This window comes from Solea senegalensis, linkage group LG9, assembly GCF_019176455.1.
Source record: "Solea senegalensis isolate Sse05_10M linkage group LG9, IFAPA_SoseM_1, whole genome shotgun sequence".
NCBI lineage: Eukaryota > Metazoa > Chordata > Actinopteri > Pleuronectiformes > Soleidae > Solea > Solea senegalensis.
Genome location: NC_058029.1, coordinates 20,002,488 through 20,021,357, shown reverse-complemented (window position 1 = coordinate 20,021,357; position 18,870 = coordinate 20,002,488). Strand labels below are relative to the sequence as shown.

General features: G+C 41.1%; 3 protein-coding genes across 4 annotated transcripts; all 3 read right to left on the bottom strand.

Moving 5' to 3' along the window:
• Positions 1-231: 231 nt before the first annotated feature.
• Positions 232-6,366, bottom strand: LOC122774868 (cytochrome P450 11B, mitochondrial). The gene is made up of 9 exons (XM_044034446.1): positions 5,960-6,366; positions 5,343-5,498; positions 4,471-4,685; positions 2,843-3,046; positions 2,561-2,742; positions 2,290-2,456; positions 1,905-1,983; positions 1,594-1,803; positions 232-354 (listed from the first exon to the last, which is right to left on the bottom strand). Exons 1-9 carry the CDS (start codon positions 6,289-6,291, stop codon positions 244-246), a joined length of 1,656 nt encoding a protein of 551 aa, XP_043890381.1. The 5' UTR covers positions 6,292-6,366; the 3' UTR covers positions 232-243.
• A 315-nt stretch (positions 6,367-6,681) lies between these two features.
• On the bottom strand, positions 6,682-11,004 carry si:ch211-81a5.8 (uncharacterized protein LOC560648 homolog). The gene is made up of 4 exons (XM_044034449.1): positions 9,906-11,004; positions 9,331-9,674; positions 8,628-8,715; positions 6,682-7,593 (listed from the first exon to the last, which is right to left on the bottom strand). The coding sequence occupies exons 2-4, from the start codon at positions 9,552-9,554 to the stop codon at positions 7,369-7,371; spliced, it is 537 nt and encodes a 178-aa protein (XP_043890384.1). The 5' UTR covers positions 9,555-9,674; positions 9,906-11,004; the 3' UTR covers positions 6,682-7,368.
• Positions 11,005-11,471: 467 nt separating this feature from the next.
• On the bottom strand, positions 11,472-18,545 carry clk2b (CDC-like kinase 2b). 2 transcript variants are annotated; one of them, XM_044034447.1, is made up of 11 exons: positions 18,186-18,545; positions 17,406-17,496; positions 17,251-17,317; positions 16,786-16,899; positions 16,535-16,701; positions 15,455-15,549; positions 14,576-14,705; positions 14,406-14,488; positions 14,251-14,330; positions 14,088-14,172; positions 11,472-13,346 (listed from the first exon to the last, which is right to left on the bottom strand). In XM_044034447.1, exons 1-11 carry the CDS (start codon positions 18,252-18,254, stop codon positions 13,164-13,166), a joined length of 1,164 nt encoding a protein of 387 aa, XP_043890382.1. In that variant the 5' UTR covers positions 18,255-18,545; the 3' UTR covers positions 11,472-13,163. The 2 variants fall into 2 exon arrangements, with proteins under 2 accessions (XP_043890382.1, XP_043890383.1); XM_044034448.1 differs by having other exon boundaries at positions 14,576-14,702.
• Between the last annotated feature and the right edge of the window lie 325 nt (positions 18,546-18,870).

Below are 18,870 nucleotides of genomic sequence, written 5' to 3'. Positions count from 1 at the left end.
GACTTGTCTTCCTTGTGTGGACAAAAAGTAACTCAGCACAATGTAAACGACTATATTTTAAGGTGAAGATATGTTTTAAGGTTAGGTTAGGGTTAGGGTAAGGTTAGGGTCAGGGTTAGGATTAGGCCAGTAGTAATTGTGGTTAAGGTTAGAGTAAGTCTCCAGGAAATGAATGTAAGTCAATGCAATGTCCCCTCAAGTCATGAATGTCGAACAGCGTGTGTGTGTGTGTGTGTGTGTGTGTCAGAGCTTGCTGAAGGTGATCCTCGGTGGTTTCTCAGGCAGGAGGATGAGGGTGTATGTGGTCTTGATATCCTCTGAGGACGACACGCTGATATGGAAGTTCAGCAGGATCTAGACAATCAGGACAAAAATAAGAGATAAAAAATATAAAAAATGTATAATCACACACATCTCTAACAATACAAACATGAGGTTATGACCTTATTTAAAGTGGCAGTAGCACATAAGAGTAACCTGGCCTCCCACCTTAAATTATATCAGGCTAATCCAGAAGATGTGACAAAGTAAATCCTACACACACTCACACACATACAGTACAGTATATATATATATATATATGTATGTGTGTATGTATTATTATTATTATCATTATTTTAATAATATTTTTCTCTCCCTGTTTTCTTCTTTTCTTTCTTTCTTTCTTTCTTTCTTTCTCCTCTGTGTGCATCTCTGCTGTCGACTTGGGAGGGAGAGAGATTGTATAAACACACCGGGGGATTTATGCTACACTATATTTTGAACCAGTATTGTGTATTAAGTCTAATTAAAGAGGACCATGTGTGGCTTAAATGTAAATACATTGTCTTTAGACTAGTAATGCAATTAAGCTGTTTTGTGATTTACATTTAATGCAACTGAAAACTTCTTTGTGTGTGTTTTAGTCCACTACACAAATGTGACACATTTGGTCAATAGTTAGTTTGTGACATTAATTCCCAGATTATAATTTTTTTCATCACGAATCTCAGTACATCTAACATGTTCCAGTTGTAGTAGTGAGGCATAATTCATTAAGGTTGTAGAAGCTGCTTTTAAATGCTTTAGTAATATTCAATAAAATAATTTACTAATGTGCTGATGCATATTTTGGGTTGTGGATAACTGTTGTACATGAGAGCACACCTTGTTCGTTTCAGAGCTTTAATTAATCCGGTTGTTCTATCTCCTAAAGGCTGAAATGCATCTGACCTAAGTTTAAGGTATTTGTAAACTGCTTTTTAACATTCGTAACTAATTCCTAGAAAATCAATGTAGCTTTTTGTCCTAATAAAGACTTCTAATTAAGTTGTAGCTTTTTGAAGGGCATCAGGAGTGACTTATTAACAATTAAAGGTCCAGTGTGTAAGAAATAATAGTGAGCCTGCAGATTGTAACAAACAAAGGATTCCCCCTCCCTTTCCCACGCATGAAAGGGAAATATGATGTCCTTGTTATTTGTTTATGTAGAAATATTTATGAAATGTACACTCTTCCTTGTAGCACAGCACCTTCCATCTCCTTTGTCTTTGTGTTACATCACAGTCATTCTCTGCCACCCTCTCCCACTGTCTTTTGTTTGCTGACACTCACGTGCATGAGGAAAAGCTGCATCTCATTCTCAGCAATCCTCCTCCCGACACACTGTCTCGCCCCGAACCCAAAAGACAGCGAGCGAAAGCCTGAGACTTCTTTTTGTCCTTCCTCTCTGCTGCTGCTCCACCGGCCGGGGTCGAAGCACAGTGGATTCTCAAACACATCTGAACTCCTTCCCAGAGGATAAAGACAGACCTGGACCATCGTCTGAGGGCAGATTTCATCACCGTCAAAACACTCATTGATGTGTTTGTGGAAAGGTTTTTAGTTTACGGAAGGATTTGGGCCGCTAATCTACAATCACTCACCCCAGCAGGTACATGGTAATTCTGAAGAACAATATCTTTGATTGGCATCCGCTGCACGGAAATTCCCACCGGGTATAACCTGGTAGATGAGATGAGATGAGATGGTTATATTTATAGCCTTCCTAGTTTAACAATCAACTGAATTTCTGCTTATTAGTAGAATGTCTTACATTTGCACACACACACACATACACTGATCAGTGATAATGAATTTCACTTCTGCATTTAACCCATCCTTATTATTACACCAGCACTGAACACACAAACTTGTTCTATGTAAGGACTGTACTCACAGCACTTTGTAGCGACGGTTTGAAAATTGTGCTTACTCACAAATTGGTAGAACAACAGATGTTGTGCAGATAGGGCCTTGAGTTTTATGTACCTCAGAATCTCCTTGATTGTGCCTTTCAGTAGTGGCGCCCCCTGCAGTGCTTTGTGAGGGTCACCACCAGCCTGGGCCCATGATGTTCTCACCTGCTGCCTCACCCTCTCCTGCACCTCTGGATTGCGGCCCAGCTCAAACAGAGCAAACTGCAGGGGCACAGCTGTCTGCACAGAGGAGGAGATCAGAGGAGACACACTATCAGTCAGGGAGAGACAAGGAGACCCTGGCCCAGGGCAGCAAACACACACACACACACACACACACATACCGTGTCGACCCCTCCTGCCATCAGCTCAGTGATGTTGGCTTTGATGAGGTCCAGAGATAGCTGCCCTTTCTCCATGAGCTGACCCAGCACACCAGTGTACTGGCTGTCTGCCGCCCCAGCCTCAGACTTCCTGCCCTGCAGGGACGACAGGCGCTGATACCCTCTCTGGATCCTGGTCTCTGCTGCAAGATGCAGGACAGAGTCAGGTGAGATGAGAGTAATGAAGCAGGAAAACAATGATTAAAGAGGGTTTGAATGTCCAATCACTGCAGCTCTTTGTACCATGACTGAAGATGTGGTCCCATGCAGTGGCGTGCTGGGTCCACAAAGAAGCACCGAGGCGGAGCAGGAGGCGATGGGGCAGGTAAAGGAGAGGAGGCGTGGTGGCCAGCATTTGTTCCACGGCCCAGATGAACTTCTGAGACTCCAGAGAGGGAGAGGAGGAGAAGAGGCCAATGCGCTCTCCATAGAGAACATGGCAACTGGCTGCATGGGAGGAGGAGAGTGGAGGAGCACAGGCTGGTGAGGGTGACACATATCTAACAGACATTCACAGCAAAGACCAAAGTTTGATGCTAAAACACAACTTAAAACTCATCTTATTTATATCATAATAACCAAACAATAGCATCATAATAACAATGAGAATGAATTTTAACTTTGTAATATGATAATTATCAAGTTGATTCACAAATATTTTCATGTGTTACACTGATGGTAGCCCGTAGTAATTGTCATTATCAAAGTAATGTCTGGATATGCCTCTGGAAATAAAATGGTATTACTGTAATATTATCTCCTTATTACACTATTGCATTTGAAATAACATGGTTTTACCATAATATTACACTACATTACCTAATTTTTCAATTTTATTTCATCTTCACTTTTGTGCATTTGATTGATATATGAAGGGAAGTTAGAAAGTAGCTATATAAAATATATATATAAATATAACATGTATTATTATTTTTTATTATTCTACAGTAAACTGTAACCAAATATTCAACATTTTTCAAATGCAACTGCACACACAGAGACAGCGTCTCAGAGGACACGCCTGTCGTCCACCAGACACTCGGCACCTATTAGACGTGCCTGTGTCGTATTAACTACACATCACTGACTGTAATAGTTCCTCATTGGTCTATTCCTATCCAGGCTTAGCACCTGGCTCTGTGTGTGCTCCACTCCGCTAGGACCGGCATTACTCAAAGTCATCAACTCTCCTCCACTTCACTCAGATGTGCAGTGTGAGTCACACGAGCATTCACACTTGTGAATGTGGCACGTTGCAGATAGGCACATGAAAGGAGCAGACCTGGCTGAGGAATGCAGAGGCTTTGATTGGTTTCTATTTTTGAAATGCATGTTCTCTTTGACCTCCAACATCTAGAATACATGCCTCAGGTTAGACTGTGAGAATAATGTCTGAATGAAGCCAGAAAGAGCAGAGGCAGTGAGATTTTGTTTTCCTTTGAACATTTGAAAAAGGTGATGATCCTGCAGATTGCATAATTTATGTGACGTGTGAAGTGTCACAGCCTGCGTCACCATTTTGTGACTAAACCCTTGCTCATAGTAACACTGAATAAATGTTTGTCAAAAGTGGGAGGTGGCCTTTATCCATCCCCTCCCCTCCCTGAAGACACAAAGGTCAGCTAAGGTTGAAAAACAGATATTACATTTGGACCAAACCATCCCTTTGACAGCTCTCTAATCCCAACTCAATACTCCTCATTAAATACTAATAACTATAGTCAAATCTTTGGCTTTAGAAAAGGAAAAACAACTTTTGGCCTTGGTTTAAATAGAACAGGAATCCCTGCACACTCCAGCTGCACAATCACACATGAAAAATACATGAGGAAACCACAGGTCACAAATCACTGGGGATGATGACCTCCAACCTTCCAGCGCGAAGCGGAAGAGATCAGGACTTGGATCAATGGTCAGACTGCGTTTTCCCTCCTTTCCTCTTCCCTCCCTCTGGACCTTCGTCTGCAGCATTTGAGAGAAATCCTTCGCCACTTCATCAAGGAGGGGGAGAAAACGCTTCACGGCGGCACTCATCATCACCTCCTTGTTGAGCAGTAGACGGTCCGCTCGCCACTCCTCACCGTTCCTGTGGAGAGGAGAAATTCACTCCTGCTCAACCACGGTATAATAAAAAAAATTCTGTGTACATTTGTGTTGTATCTGAGTTTATTTCCCTGAACATTTGATTGAATCTTAACCTAAACTTTGATCTTTGACCTTTCTCATTTTTTCTGTGCTCTTAACAATAGCACATGACGTATGATGATGTAAAAAGCCTCGTCAAGGTAAGAAATATATCGTATTAAGTCATAAAATGACAGTGATATGACATGATACATTTTCATTTTCACAAACTCTCTCTACGTTGTGTTTTGGTGTTTTCCTCTGTTGCACCAAGCACTGACATCCACCCACTAATTTAGCTCATAGCACTTCAACACATGTGTTGCCAGAGGAGTTACTTGAACATGCAATATCAACCAGAGTAGAAGAAAAACGAGGTTCTGTAGAGGAAATGCATTAAATTAAAGACAGGAAGTGGAAATTGGACAGGAAGTATAAGTCAGATATGCCAGTGTGTGGACACCTCATCAGCCAAGGTTAGCTCACGCTCGCTCTCTTTTTTGGATGTTCATACTCCCTTTAACCTTCTTGAATTGAGACATTTAGATCAAAAGAGACACAAAACCACAGGGAACCACAATCACAGACACACAGGTGTTTACACAGGCGTGCTACTGACTTGAGGAAGACTCCCTTGCTGAACTGGCGTATCTCGCGATGTGTAGCCCAGGGCTGCAGCGTCATCCGTTGGGGGTGCAGGCCCTCTGAGCAAAACAGTTCAGCGATGTCGGATGGCATCATGATGTTCACACTCTTGTGTGAGCCAACATGCTCCCTTCACACACACACACACACACACAAAGGCAATGTTGTAAAGTCACATGCACAGCTGATGAACAACAATTACATGTTTTTAAAAAAGTACCAGTTTCATGTTTCTCACTAATATTACATATTACATTAGTCATTTAGTGAAAGGTAGAAAAAAGCCTGGAATTTTAATGTATACTCTGATTGTGTAAAGCTGACTCATGAACGGACTTAGGAAGCTAGTATCAGTATCTTCTTTCATCTTTATACAAGATATTACATTACGATACAATTCAATAAGTCTGGGCACCCTAGTGGAGACGTAGGCATCTGGACTTGCTTGTGTTTTCTTGAAGACCTTTCACCTCTCGTCCAAGAAGTTTCTTGGGTGAGAGGTGAAATGTCTTTAATTAAATTCAAGCAAGTTGTTATGCTCAAATCTCTCTAAACATTAAACCTGTGATACTCCATCCCTGCTCCCTCTACCTGTAGATGGGCCCAAGGGTCTTGAAGGTCTTTTCCATGTGTTTGTGGAGTTGCTTGAAGTAATCTTCTCTCCAGAACTTCACCAGGTTGATCCAGCCGTTCCTCCCTGTGTGAGGAATCTCCTCAAAGCTCCGCACCCGTCCATCCACGCCTCTCTTCCTGACTCCTGTACCCTGAACTCCTTTGGCCCCCTGTAACTTTCCATCCACCACAGCTCCTGATGTACTCACACATAGAGCCTTTTGTGGTGCAACACCAAAAAGCAAACTCCTGGAGCCACAGGTGTGCTGCACTCTGGTGGACCCAGTCACTCGGATGGACATGCTCCTCATAGTCCAAACTAGATGTGTCCATTGGTCTCATGCAGCGTTATGATGCCCACTCAAACAGTCATTTCCCTCCTCCAACCCCAACCCCCGATATCCTTGACTGTGTTCTTCCACTCTGATGAACTGATAGGAAGTTAGGATTTATGGATGTGAGGGTCAAAGTTCAAGAGAAACACAACAGTGGCAGGCTGATTCAAAACACACACACACACACACACACACACACACCACATAAGGCCAGAAATCAGCCCAATTAACAACTAAAAAGATTTATCTTCATGTTGTTCTTTGGAAAACCTACAAGGCTCTTGCATGCTTGTGGTTTGGCTTCATGCTGCGTAAACAAGGTCATTACAAGACGCTATAAGTGGACGGCGTACAACTCTGAGAGTATTTACAAAGAAACAACAGACTGTTTTTAATTATTTTGTCAGTTAATCACAAATACAAAAGCATTACATTCATGTTACTTGTGTGAGTGTGTGAGTGTGTGAAACGTGAACGTGTTTCCCTGAGGTTCCTTCCTTGTGTGTAGATCACTCAGTTGGATCTACAGTATATTATTTAAAGAGCAGCAATTACATGTACTACTACTTAAACAACATATATTATAGTATCATTGTTGTATTGTCTTTTAAACAAAACAAGCACTGAAGTGTATAAAGCATAGTTTAACATTAGAGCATTATGAGTGTTCATTTAACAGTTTACATTATAATAATACTACCTGTTTATTTAACTTGTATTTTACTATATTCTGACTCTAAATCGGGTTAATTCTCTTACAGGTGATACACACTTATGTGTACAACTACATTAAAATAGACAGACTTAAAGCAAAGACTCTCTGTACTAATATGCAGAATATATTTCATAGCCGATTGAATTGTCTAAAGCTGAGTAAAAATGTGACAGACATGTTTTCATGTGCATACATATAAAACTGACAGGTAAAAGCACAGTTTGTCTTTGAGCAGCAACAATGACTGAGTATATTCGTCCCTGCTGGTACTTCTCCTGTGTGTTTCCTTCAACAACCGACTCAATTAAAATCTAATCATCGCTGTGATCACCCGTCAGTCACATGACTCTACACGAGTCCCCATTTGCAGGTGTGTAAGTGGAGGTCTTGCTGTTTTTCCTCCCCGTGAGCAGCGGCGTGTCAAAACTGAGGCCTTGAAATGCTCTCAGCAGGTTGAAGCCTCCGTCCTTGGCTTTGGTTTCAGGATGAATGATTTTCGACAGCTCGTGAGGGAGTGACACTTTTCTTCCAACAAACTGCAGGTGGTTTATGTCCTTCGAGCTCTTCATCATGGCAAAAAAAACAAACGAGAAGATGAAGGTTGAAGGTTTGAGCACTTGATTATTCCCACAATTCAGCTTTACTTTGTATTTGTCTTGCTGACATAAACACATTTTTTCACCAGAACTTGAGAACTGTCATGATAGTTGAGATGATCTGGCTTTGCAGAACAGGTATAAGATAATGAATGTCTATTAGTTTGACTCCCATCTCTGCTAGTCTACATGCCAATGAGTCTGGCTCTTCCACCTGGACAACAAAGTTTATAAACTGCTCAATCTCTCGCAGTAAAGTCTATGTAGAAAACACAGGACAGAGGAGCTGCTGATCTACTGCTGCTTCATTTTGTCAGTTTGTGCTACTTATGTAAATCCAAACAATCCCAAATTACACACAGTGTGAACATACTGGTGGAGGCAGCAGTGGATCATCAACTACTGTCGTCTGTGGACTTTGGTTTGAGACGTAAGCGGTTAAGAAACTTCCATTTCCTGGCAGAAAAAAAGCTGTCTAACCGTAAAGAAGAGCGGGGAACCTAAGATCTCATCAATTATGTAAGGTGGGTGTTTTGTTAAGTGGCTAAAATCCATTTTTTTCCTCTGCCCCTGCTGGCAGACATGCTATCAGTGAGAGTGTCCGGGCCACAGGCGGGCTCATAGAAACAGTTTGCTCAGTGTCGATGCCTAATACGACCATATTTCAATAAACCTGAAATATCCCTTAGAAACCAGAGCTTTTATATTCCAAATCGACACTGGGAAGATGAAAAATTCCACTATGTAACCTCTACCTGGGAGCAGCCGTAAGAAAGGGAATCGACAAAAGAATCTGGTATCTGGCAAGTCAGAGAGTCATTCAAATATGTTGTGAAAGCAAACCTAATGAGGCCTGGAGACGAAATTGCAGGGAAAACTAAGAAGCAATTACTGTGCACATGTTGTCACTCTGACGCTGTGTTTTCCTGCAGTGAAAACGTAAAGTTTACATGACATGTAATGTAATGTAAAGTAAACACAACTTGTTTGACAAAACAGACCTCAGACAGTTGGTATTTTCTCCTGAAATGATCTCTCATCGCTGCTCTCTCCGCATTCTTCTGAGCGTTCATCGCCTCCCGCTGCTTCCTGTGAACACAGCACAAACACACATTAATACACCACACAGACGGAATTTAATTAACGCTTCTTATACAAATACAGACGTTCACAAAATGTGTGCAGACAGGTTTTGACACTGGTTTTGAATTTTGAATGAAGTATTTAAGTCACATAAAAGTTCTAATCATTTACGGTTGATGTTCCATGATATGTCAAAGATAATGGTTGAACTGTTCACAAATATACTGTACATCATTTTACATAATCATTATCTGATGGATTACTATAGACACAAGGGAACGCTGTTTAATAAAGTAGTTCAAATAAATATAACCACCACAGTAGAACAATGCTGATAATAATATGTGTCATAATAAGAATCTTTACATGAAAACATGATAGATATCAGAGAAACAGATGAAATACAGTTCTGGTTGTAATGTGAAAACAGGGCTGATATGGGTTCAATAACTATCACCATAGATAATCAGTTTTAGAATCATAATGATACGTTAAGTTTGTCTATTTCAGCCTTAAGTAATTGTTGCCATATAATATATAAGTCAGGTACATTCACGGCAGAGCTTTAATGTGGTTTAATGTAATATTAAGGTGTTGCTGTCTGTTTTTTCATCCACTCGCCTCTTCTTCTCCAGGTCTGCCTGGTACGAGCGGATGACTATCGGGTCTTTGGGATACGCAGTTCGGAGTTGGGGCTTCCTCCCCAAACTTCTGCCTCCTCTACCTCGTCCCCTCTTATTTCTGGGTTTGGTGCACAACCTCCGCTCCTTCATCCCCGACACACAGCTGGTCAGCCTCCTGATGGGCCTCTGCAGGGACTTTTTCATTCTCAGCACAGACTCCATGATGCACCTGAGCTCTCGGGGAAGGACCCCACCCTTATTTCTTCAACTCGAGTTGAAAAAAGGTGAAAAGGATTTCTCCTTGGCTCATATTGTGTTGCTCTGACAGAACCAGATTGAGACCTGCCAGAGACAAGGATGACTGTCAGACAAGGCTCAAACACACATAGTCAGATTAAGTGTTTGTCGTCTATAGAGAACGCAAGGTCCTTAAAATGAAAGATAAAAACTGCACAAGGACAAAAAGTGACTAACATATAACATACAGGGAATATTTAGGGTCACCTGTCACAGTATATGCACAATTAAACTAAAAATAAAGAAGTTCTTTTAGAATAGCCACACTTTTCTTACCCAGGCAGCCAACAGCTCACCGTACACAATCCTGATAAAGTACCAGATGGTCTCCTCTGCTTTCACACAATCTCCTAAAGCTTCAGCGCAAACTAGCAAAAACACAAAGGAACAACAAAACCATCTTCACAGGCTGCTGTGTGTGTGCTCCTCGGCCTTCTCAGGAGAAAATAACTGTTTGCTCTGCCGGGTTTCCAGCCTGTGCTTCTTCTGTTTCCCTCTTTTCCTCCTCGAGACTCGCTCCACTCTTCACTTCCCCCAAATCTCCCATACAGATTAGCACTTGAAGGATTTAATGAGGACAATCTCGTTAGTCGTGGCAGGGAATGCACCTGATGACTCACGTGTTTGCGAGGAAGATGTAGTTGAGTGACATGTTTTCACAGGCCTGACATCACTGTTCTTCCTATCTCTTCAAAGATTTCCTTTAATTAAGTGCAGTGATGTGAGTTATAACCTCCAACATCTTTGCAGCTCCTTTCAAGACAATAATCAGTGTTTGGTTGACTGGGTACCTAGAGATGAAGAGATGAACACAAATGTGAAAAGAGGAAATTAAACAACACCTGCTGGATGGATGAATGAATGAATGGATGGATGGATGGATGGATGGAGGGAGTCCAGCCTGAGACAGCAGTGTCTGGCTCACAGGAAGATAAGAACAAGTAATGACAACTGAACTGAAAAGGTGCCAAAACTGTCCAAGAAGTGACAGAGTGAGGTCACACCTCTCCATCTACCCAACCACACAAACATGTCACCATCGAGGCTGTGGATAAAGAAAGACAGCATGTTTTTGTGCGTGTGGCTTCTGCACCAGTGAAACATGTGCCGTTTCTTCTGATTATTGTGGTCTGTTGAAAGAAGACCGAGCTGAGTCTGAGCCATAAATCACAAGGATCCACAACAAACACTGAGAGAAGTGTTTACCTGGTATGTATGTACCAAATCTATAGGTCTGAAATGGCCTCTAACAAGCAGTGGTTCAAACTAAGGCTGTAACAACATTCCAACTATAATCTAGGACTAAATTAATCTCCTTTTAATGGATAATTGATTAATCTGTTTGAGTGTTTATTAAAATAAATGATCTGATATTTCAGCTTCTTAACTGTAGATAGACAGACAGACAGACAGACAGAAACAGTACGTTGTTATCTGACAGTTGGGGCTGCTTTAATGCTTTAACAGGATCAGCAGGAAACACCACGCCTCCACCTGCACGAGTGTTCCGTGACAGATCTGAGGTCAGTTTTCTCTGAGAGGAGTTAAGCTGAGTTGGTCCAGTGTCAGCAGAACATCTCCACAGCAACTACAGGAGGAAACAAAGGAAAAAGCATATGATGTATATTTGTAGTCCTCAATGTCAATGTCTTCTCAGTGTCTCTCTCTCTCACACACACACACACACACGACCTCAGAGGACATTGCATGGACTTACATTGATCTCCTGGAGACTAACTCTAACCTTAACCTTAATTACTACTGGTCCTTATCCTAACGCTGACCTCAGCCTAACTTTAAAACATGTCTTCACCTTAAAATGTAGTAATTTAAGTTGTGGGGCCTTGATTTTTGTCCCCATAAGGAAGACAGGTGCCTATAATGTGAGTGTGTTCACAGAATTAGGTCACAACATCAGGAATACCAAGTACACACACACACACAGTGTTTGTGTTGACGTTATTTTATTGGAGCAGGTGTCACGTCAGCCTGTTTGTGTGATCACTGCTCAGTCTTGTCCTCCTCACTTTAAGTCTGTGTGTAAATTGGACCAAATATTTGTAATATCAATCGTTTACATCCAGGTTCCTTGGACTGTTTTACTATTTGTCTTTTTCTCAAGCAGAACCATTTTAAAATCATTGAGGATGATAAAAGCAATGTTATCTGTACCACGTATAGATGCTTTATATCAATTCCACTACAAATAGAAATTTCTTACAAAGTATGTAAAGAAAGGTGAGATAATAAGAAGCTGTGAGGAAAAACACAAAATCTTTCCTTCAACAAGTCTCAAATTCCTCTAACTGAATTTGAGCATTATTCTTGCTCATTAACAGCCTAAAATTAGTCTTAGAATTGCCAAGAAAGATTATATCCACACGTATAACACACACACACACACACACACACACACAGGCACCGACAAAAACACACACATTCGCACTAGAGGCGAAGGTCTCATTCAGTCAGGCTCACATATGCCAACACTGAGTTCCCCTCAGCTCTGCCAAGGCTGAAGAGGAAAGTTGGCTCAGCCTTGAGTCGCTGCTCTCAATCACGCTGTCAGAGGACGACTGCGAGTCAATGGCAGGGACATGAACATGCGACACGTGAGACGTGCCAAGCACAGATGTGCCGAGAGGCCACAAACATGGAAATCAGAAGAAGTCAATTTAATGAATCACTGAAGTCCTTCCACAAAACAGTCTATAATAAAAATAATGGAATAATATTAAATTGACTCACAGAATGCAAATGCAACCCTTTCATATATATATATATTTCATATATATATATCATTTCAAATTTAGAGATACAAAGGAAATGTAATGCTTCACATATTCACAAATGTCTGTCAGATTCCAATCATTGTCAAACACAGAATTATTTTCGTACCCGCCCGTCTTGGCTCTGCTGCTGTATACACACAAACGCTCCCTCAGTCAGGTCTGATAGTATCAGACGAAGGACACAACATACAACAACTGTTACACTGTCTCTGTTCACAAAGACCAACAAAGGCAGCGTAATAACATAAACAACAACTGTGTTTTTGCCCCACAGTTCCAGTCACATTAGTTTGCACCACTTTGTGTTTGACACAAAACGTTTGGCAGGCTGTTGAAATTTGTTTCACCCTGTTCTGATAAAGTCAAGTATATATTTCTTCAGAGGTAAAATGTTATGATGCAGCACAGAACATTTTCCACATAGACAACTGTCCAGCAGCACAACAACAATAATAATAATGTAACGTACTAGCTATCACATGTTTTTCAGCATCTTTCTTATCAGACAAAAATAACACAAGAAGTGACACAGGAAAATACCTTTTAAAGAGTCAGAACATTCAAACGTGGTCAGGGAAATGTTCTGTACCTCACTTAAGACTGTCTCATCTTTCATGCGCTCTCACTTTTTTATCACAGTAATGCACATGACCATATATGGACCATATGAGACTGCCCTGCTTTAATCCTCTTAGATTTGCCATAGTTTGTTGCCACTTATTTGACCAGACCACTTCTTTAGTCATCCACTCATATCGCAGCTGTTTCTCCAGCTGTGGCTCCTTCCTGGGTCAGTGACGGACAGGAAGAAGGGATGACACAGAGCGGAAGTAGGAGAAATGCGGTTTGAGGGCTCGTATTCCAGCATCCTCTCCAGGAGATTGAAGAACTGGTGGTGTTCCATCCCATGTGACAGCAAGTACTTCTGAAAAACAAAAGAGAGGTATGTCATTTTCAAGGGTAAACTGTGACAGATTCAACCAGACACAAATTTCAAATGACGAAAAAGCACAGTTTATGTCAACTCTTTAAAAAACATCGTGACACTTTATGTCAGGTGTCTCAAACTCAAATGACCTGGGGGCCACTGAACGTCTAGTTTGGTCAGTAGGGGGCCAGTCAAGAAAAGACAAAGTCAAACTTTTTGAGAAAAAAGGAAATAATAACGTTTATGATGATATTTCACATCATTTCAAAATCAAAGTGCTTGTTTTTCAATATGGACCAATAGATAGTTCACAATATAATCTTATTTATGATGCTAAATGAATCCTTTAATTAAAAAAAACAGAAATAACCCATTAACGTTAAGAGATGGGCCACATTCATTTGTTTGGGGGCAGTAGGTTTGAGAACTCTGCTTTACATTATGTTTCTTCTAATTTGTTGACGATGTTATTGTCATTTTGTTGTTTTCCTTTTGCATATGTACTTGTATATTTTGTTTGATTCCATCAGTCTAGGATTTACAGATGGAAATGCAAAATGTCAGTGGAGATTGCAACCAAATAAAAAGATGATGATGACTATAATAATAATAATATTAATAATAATAATCAGGAAAATGCTGACTCAACATTCCCAACTAATTACCCAATGGCTATAATATGTCACACTACTCTACTACTACTCTAATAAATACATAAATAAATAAAATAAAGCTCACCCTCAGTGGTTTGTACTTGGCTTTCACGTAGCGTCCAGCCTTGGAACACTCATTCCAGTCTAGGCGCCCTCGATAGAAGAACTTCCTTGACATGGAAATAAAGAGTTTTCAGACAAAGGAAAAGCGTTGGAGTGCAATTCACAGATTCTCGGCTCTGAGTTACCCGCTCCTCTGGATCATTCTCTGAGGAATTGGTCCCTGTATTCTCTCCATCATGGCAAGGTGCTCCCTGTTGTCGTGCGTCTGTAGGTACAAACAGAAGTCAGCAAGACTACGTCCATGCTACTTTCCACATGACAGCACAGGCACACGTGTGACCTGGAAAAGTGTGAAGCCTTCATAGTATTCAAACAGGATGCAGCCGATGCTCCAGACATCACATGGGTGACCCCAACCCAGCTCTGTGGGAGACGATTAAACCTTTACAAACCAACTTGACAGGACTGACATTCTCTTATTAGTCTCCAGTCTGCATCAACCTGTCTTACCCATAATGACCTCTGGGGCTCGATAGTGACGTGTGGAGATGAGAACAGAGTGGTGTTCATGGTCAAAGGTGGCGCTGCCAAAGTCAATGAGACGCACTGTGGTGTTGTTTATTCTCCTCTCACTGCACTTCTGAAGGAAGACAGAAGAAACACTAACGTCTCCACAGAGAAAGAATCACCAGAGTTTGTTATTTTAGTACTTTCACACATCTTTTCTATCACTTATAACAGCTGTGCAGCATAACAGAGAACTACTAAGGCTGGAAACACATCATTATATGTAGTAGTAGTAGTAGTATTTACATATATAGCTTTAATGACTGTCAATCAGACATGTAAATTAGTTACTCACAGAGTACAAACCTCTATTAAGGCTGTTCAGTTTCCCACAGTGTATCAATTACAGTCCTCTATCTTACAATATTAACTGTTTTTCTTTTTAAAATGTTGAATCCTTATCCAGATATAAACCTATAAATGTTTTTCTTGTGTCATAACTAATAACGACTGTAATTTCCATCCAAATGTGTCTTTTATGTTTTGAGTTTTGCTGCCCACAGACAGAAAAATTAAGCTCCTTGGCAGAGGAAATACAATCTGAAAAGTGATTTTTAAAAACAGATTTCCACTCATCAAAGACTCCAAACACTGTGACACCGGTGTCAACAAACACAATCCATAATCTGCATGGATAAATAAGCCTGTCTGTACCCACCATGTGGGTGGATTGCAGGTTGTGCTGAAACAAATTTGCATGAAAATGGGCAAATAAAAAGGAATCTGCATCTTCTCCCTGCATTTATCCCTGGTGACTTGACATTCTGATTTCATTCTTCACCCCTGAAGGTCCCAGCCTTCATGTCTCCAGCTGTTTCTAACCTTCTCAGCATTGTATACAAGGGAATACTCTGAGTCGACAAAGAGGATGTTCTCAGGCTTCAGGTCAGTGTGAGTGAGCTTGTTGTCATGGAGAACTGCAGAGAGAGAGAGAGAGACACAGAGAGAGAGAGAGAGAGAGAGAGACACAGAGAGAGAGAGCGCAGGTTTAGATTCATCAGGGGTTGGTCAACGCCCTCCTCTGGTCACATCTTAAGTTAGTTAAAATGTCTGACATCCATGTGCATTTTGTGTGAGACCTAACTTTGTGGAAAAAATAATAATAATATTCTTCCATATTATTCTGTCCAATGAATATGAGAATTAAATCCTTCATCCACTTATTCTTCTGGACTCTACTGTATATATAGTTTTACAACATGAAATCGTGTACATGTACATGTATGTCTGATGGGTGGGTGGAGGGAGGGACACAGATAAATAGGTAAGTAGGGAGGTAGCTACATAGGTATATAGCTAGGTAGGGAGGATAGTAGGAAGAGAAACATGTAGGTAGAGGGTCAGTAGGTAGGTGGGTAGGTAGGTATTTAGGGTAACTCAATGGTGGTTTTTTTTTTAGAATTGCTGCAAAGACTTTTTTGATGATCAATTAACTAAATAATAAGGGGGCCACACGTTTGTGACAAATGTGACAAAAATATAATGGTTATAGCTTGTTGAATGTAATGTGTATGTGTGCTATTTTCTTGGGTCCTTCGGAGCAAAATAAATATTCTGTGGTTGTTTGTTTTTTTTAGATACTTTATTAATAGGGAAATTATTCTTTGCATTTTGACCCATCCTAGAATTAGGAGCAGTGGGCTGCCACACTGAGTAAGGGAGCAATGGGGGTTGGGTACCTTGCTCAGGGGTACCCCAGCCCTTTCAACCTGGTGGGGACTTGAACTGGCAACAAGACAAGTTCCCTTTCCACTTGGCCACTGATCCAGACTGATCCTCAACTGTGTTTGTCTGTCACTGAATTCTTATCTGCTTACTGTCATCACAGGCAATGGTGTGTAATGAGAGAAAAAGCACAGTGGTAGAGTAGAGCACAGTCAGTGTGATGCAAGTTGGACTCACAGCTGACAGCGTGGCAGATCTGGTGAGCCATGTGTCGGATCTGGTTAATGGGATAAGGCGTGAAGCTGTTTGCCTTCAAGAAGTCAAAGGTGCTGAGAGACAGCAGCTCAAAGGAGATGCAAACGTGGCCATAATAGTTAAACCAGTCCAGCATCTGCACGCAGTGTCTGATGGGAAGAAAGATGAAACGCATAGGACACAAAAATGGAAACGTCTTCTTAACATAATGATCAAAATCCCAAACTACTCACTGCTTGTTGTGCGGGTCTTTCTCTGTGATCGTCTCTAGCACATTGATTTCCAGTTTAGCTGCTTCCCTGTATTTCTCTTGGTTCTTAATGATCTTCAGAGCAACATGACCTTTCCTACATTTTCAAACAAAATCATCTTCTGTGATTCCTTCACACATTTACACACATTTGTTGTGTACATATATATTTTTCTGAGGTCTAATGGTGTTTTAATTGTACATTTATTCTGGAGCTCTCTTGTTGTATGCATTTCAGGAAGGACACATCATTAAGAGGACCAGTCAAAGCCATTTATGTGTGTGTACAGTACACTGATGTTGCATATTCTGGTATATTTTTTTGTAACTTGTTGTCTGTTTATTAAAATGAGGACTTATTTGTTCCACATGATGAACTTTAAATGATTTATGTCTTTAAGCAGTAATTATTACACATGTTAAACATTGGCTTGGCTTTACAAATTACCTGTTGAAGTCCACACACTCTACCACTTTCCCAAAGGTCCCCTCACCCAAAGTGTCCACTATCTCATCTGTGAGGCAGATTAAGGGGAAACAGTACATTAAATCTGGAGATATTTATGATTTAAGCTGCCATTTCTTAACACAGCTACTACCTACATCGGTCTTCAACGATGTCCCCAATTTTATAGATCAGGTGACCATTTTCAGTGTCCCTCTTGTTGGTGTCCACATCCTCCTCGCTGCTCCGCTGAAAAATGTCAAACAAAAAAAATTAGGGCAGAGAGCAACCTATTCCTGTCACCTTTATTACTGTTACTAAAACCAGATATAGATAGAGGTCAAAATATTCTGACCTCTAGGCTTAAAAGGGTATAAGTCACCAGCTGGCCTTGCACCTGACTTAGACTGACGATGATTCAAACTTGCAGATCTATGCACACGCAATGAAACAAAGGTGCATCACAGGAGACATTCATTCAGCTGCAGGCTGTGTCGATGCTGCCATCGTTTAAAAAGAGACCAGTGTGTGTGAGTGTGTGCATTAAGGTTGCTCATGACGACATGAGTTTGTTTTAAAGGAGGCTAATAAGGAATGTCTGTCAAATGTCTTCTGGCTTCTTCAGGAGCCGAGTCTGTGTCCATTCTGAGACTGTTATTAATATCAGAAGCCCAGCATTTGCTGAGGAGACACTTACTGTAGGACAAGAAATAGACTGTGCAAAAGCACGGAAGCATATAACACACACTGTGTGCATGTGACTTGTAGTTAGAAGACTGTGGAACTGAAAGAAAAAAACATTTACTTATGTAGAGTCAATGCAAAGTGTCAAAGTTTAGGTTAAAAGTCACCCATGATGCAGAGGTAGTGGAATGATGTGTGCAGATAAATAGAGTCCGTGCACATTTGACGCATGCCCAGAAAATGGAGATACTCACAGAGAGGCAAAGGCAAATACAGTCCAGAAAACCCTTATACAGAGAATACAGCTCTGTCTTTCCCATCATGCTCGAGTGCAGAGCTGCTCAGAGACAGGTCGAGCTCCGGTGGAGGAGGATGGAGGTGAAGGAGAGGTAAGTGAAGCAGTAGGAGCACAAAAACTAGAGATTGTGAAGAACTGTGGTGAGAACAGACAAGGGGACGACAAAATATTAGAGCAATGGAACAGAATGAACAAGGACACAGTTTCTGACAAAGTAATAAACAGCCTGCAGTGTTGTCAACAGAGACAAGGAGTGAAGGAGAGCCACGACATCACAGTGGAGCCACAGAACTGACAGAAAGAAGAAAAAAAGAATTACCTTTGAGAGGAAGAAAGAAAAACAAAAGTCAAACACTGGAAAAAGAGAGCAAGGTCACTTATGTACAAGACAAAAACAAAAAGTGACAGAGAGAATTGGAACAAAAAGACAGGAGGACGACGAATGGAGAGTGAGAGCTGAGACAGATGCTAATAATAAACTTAAGTCACAGCCCCCGAGAAAGTCTACAGAGGAGAATCAAGATGTAGTCGGGGGGGAAAGAAGGAGGATCCAGTTTCACTCCACTTACTTGCTCTCCCTCTTGCGCCTCCTTAACCCCTGCAACATGTTTTGCCACACCTGCCCTGCTCTGTGTGCTGCA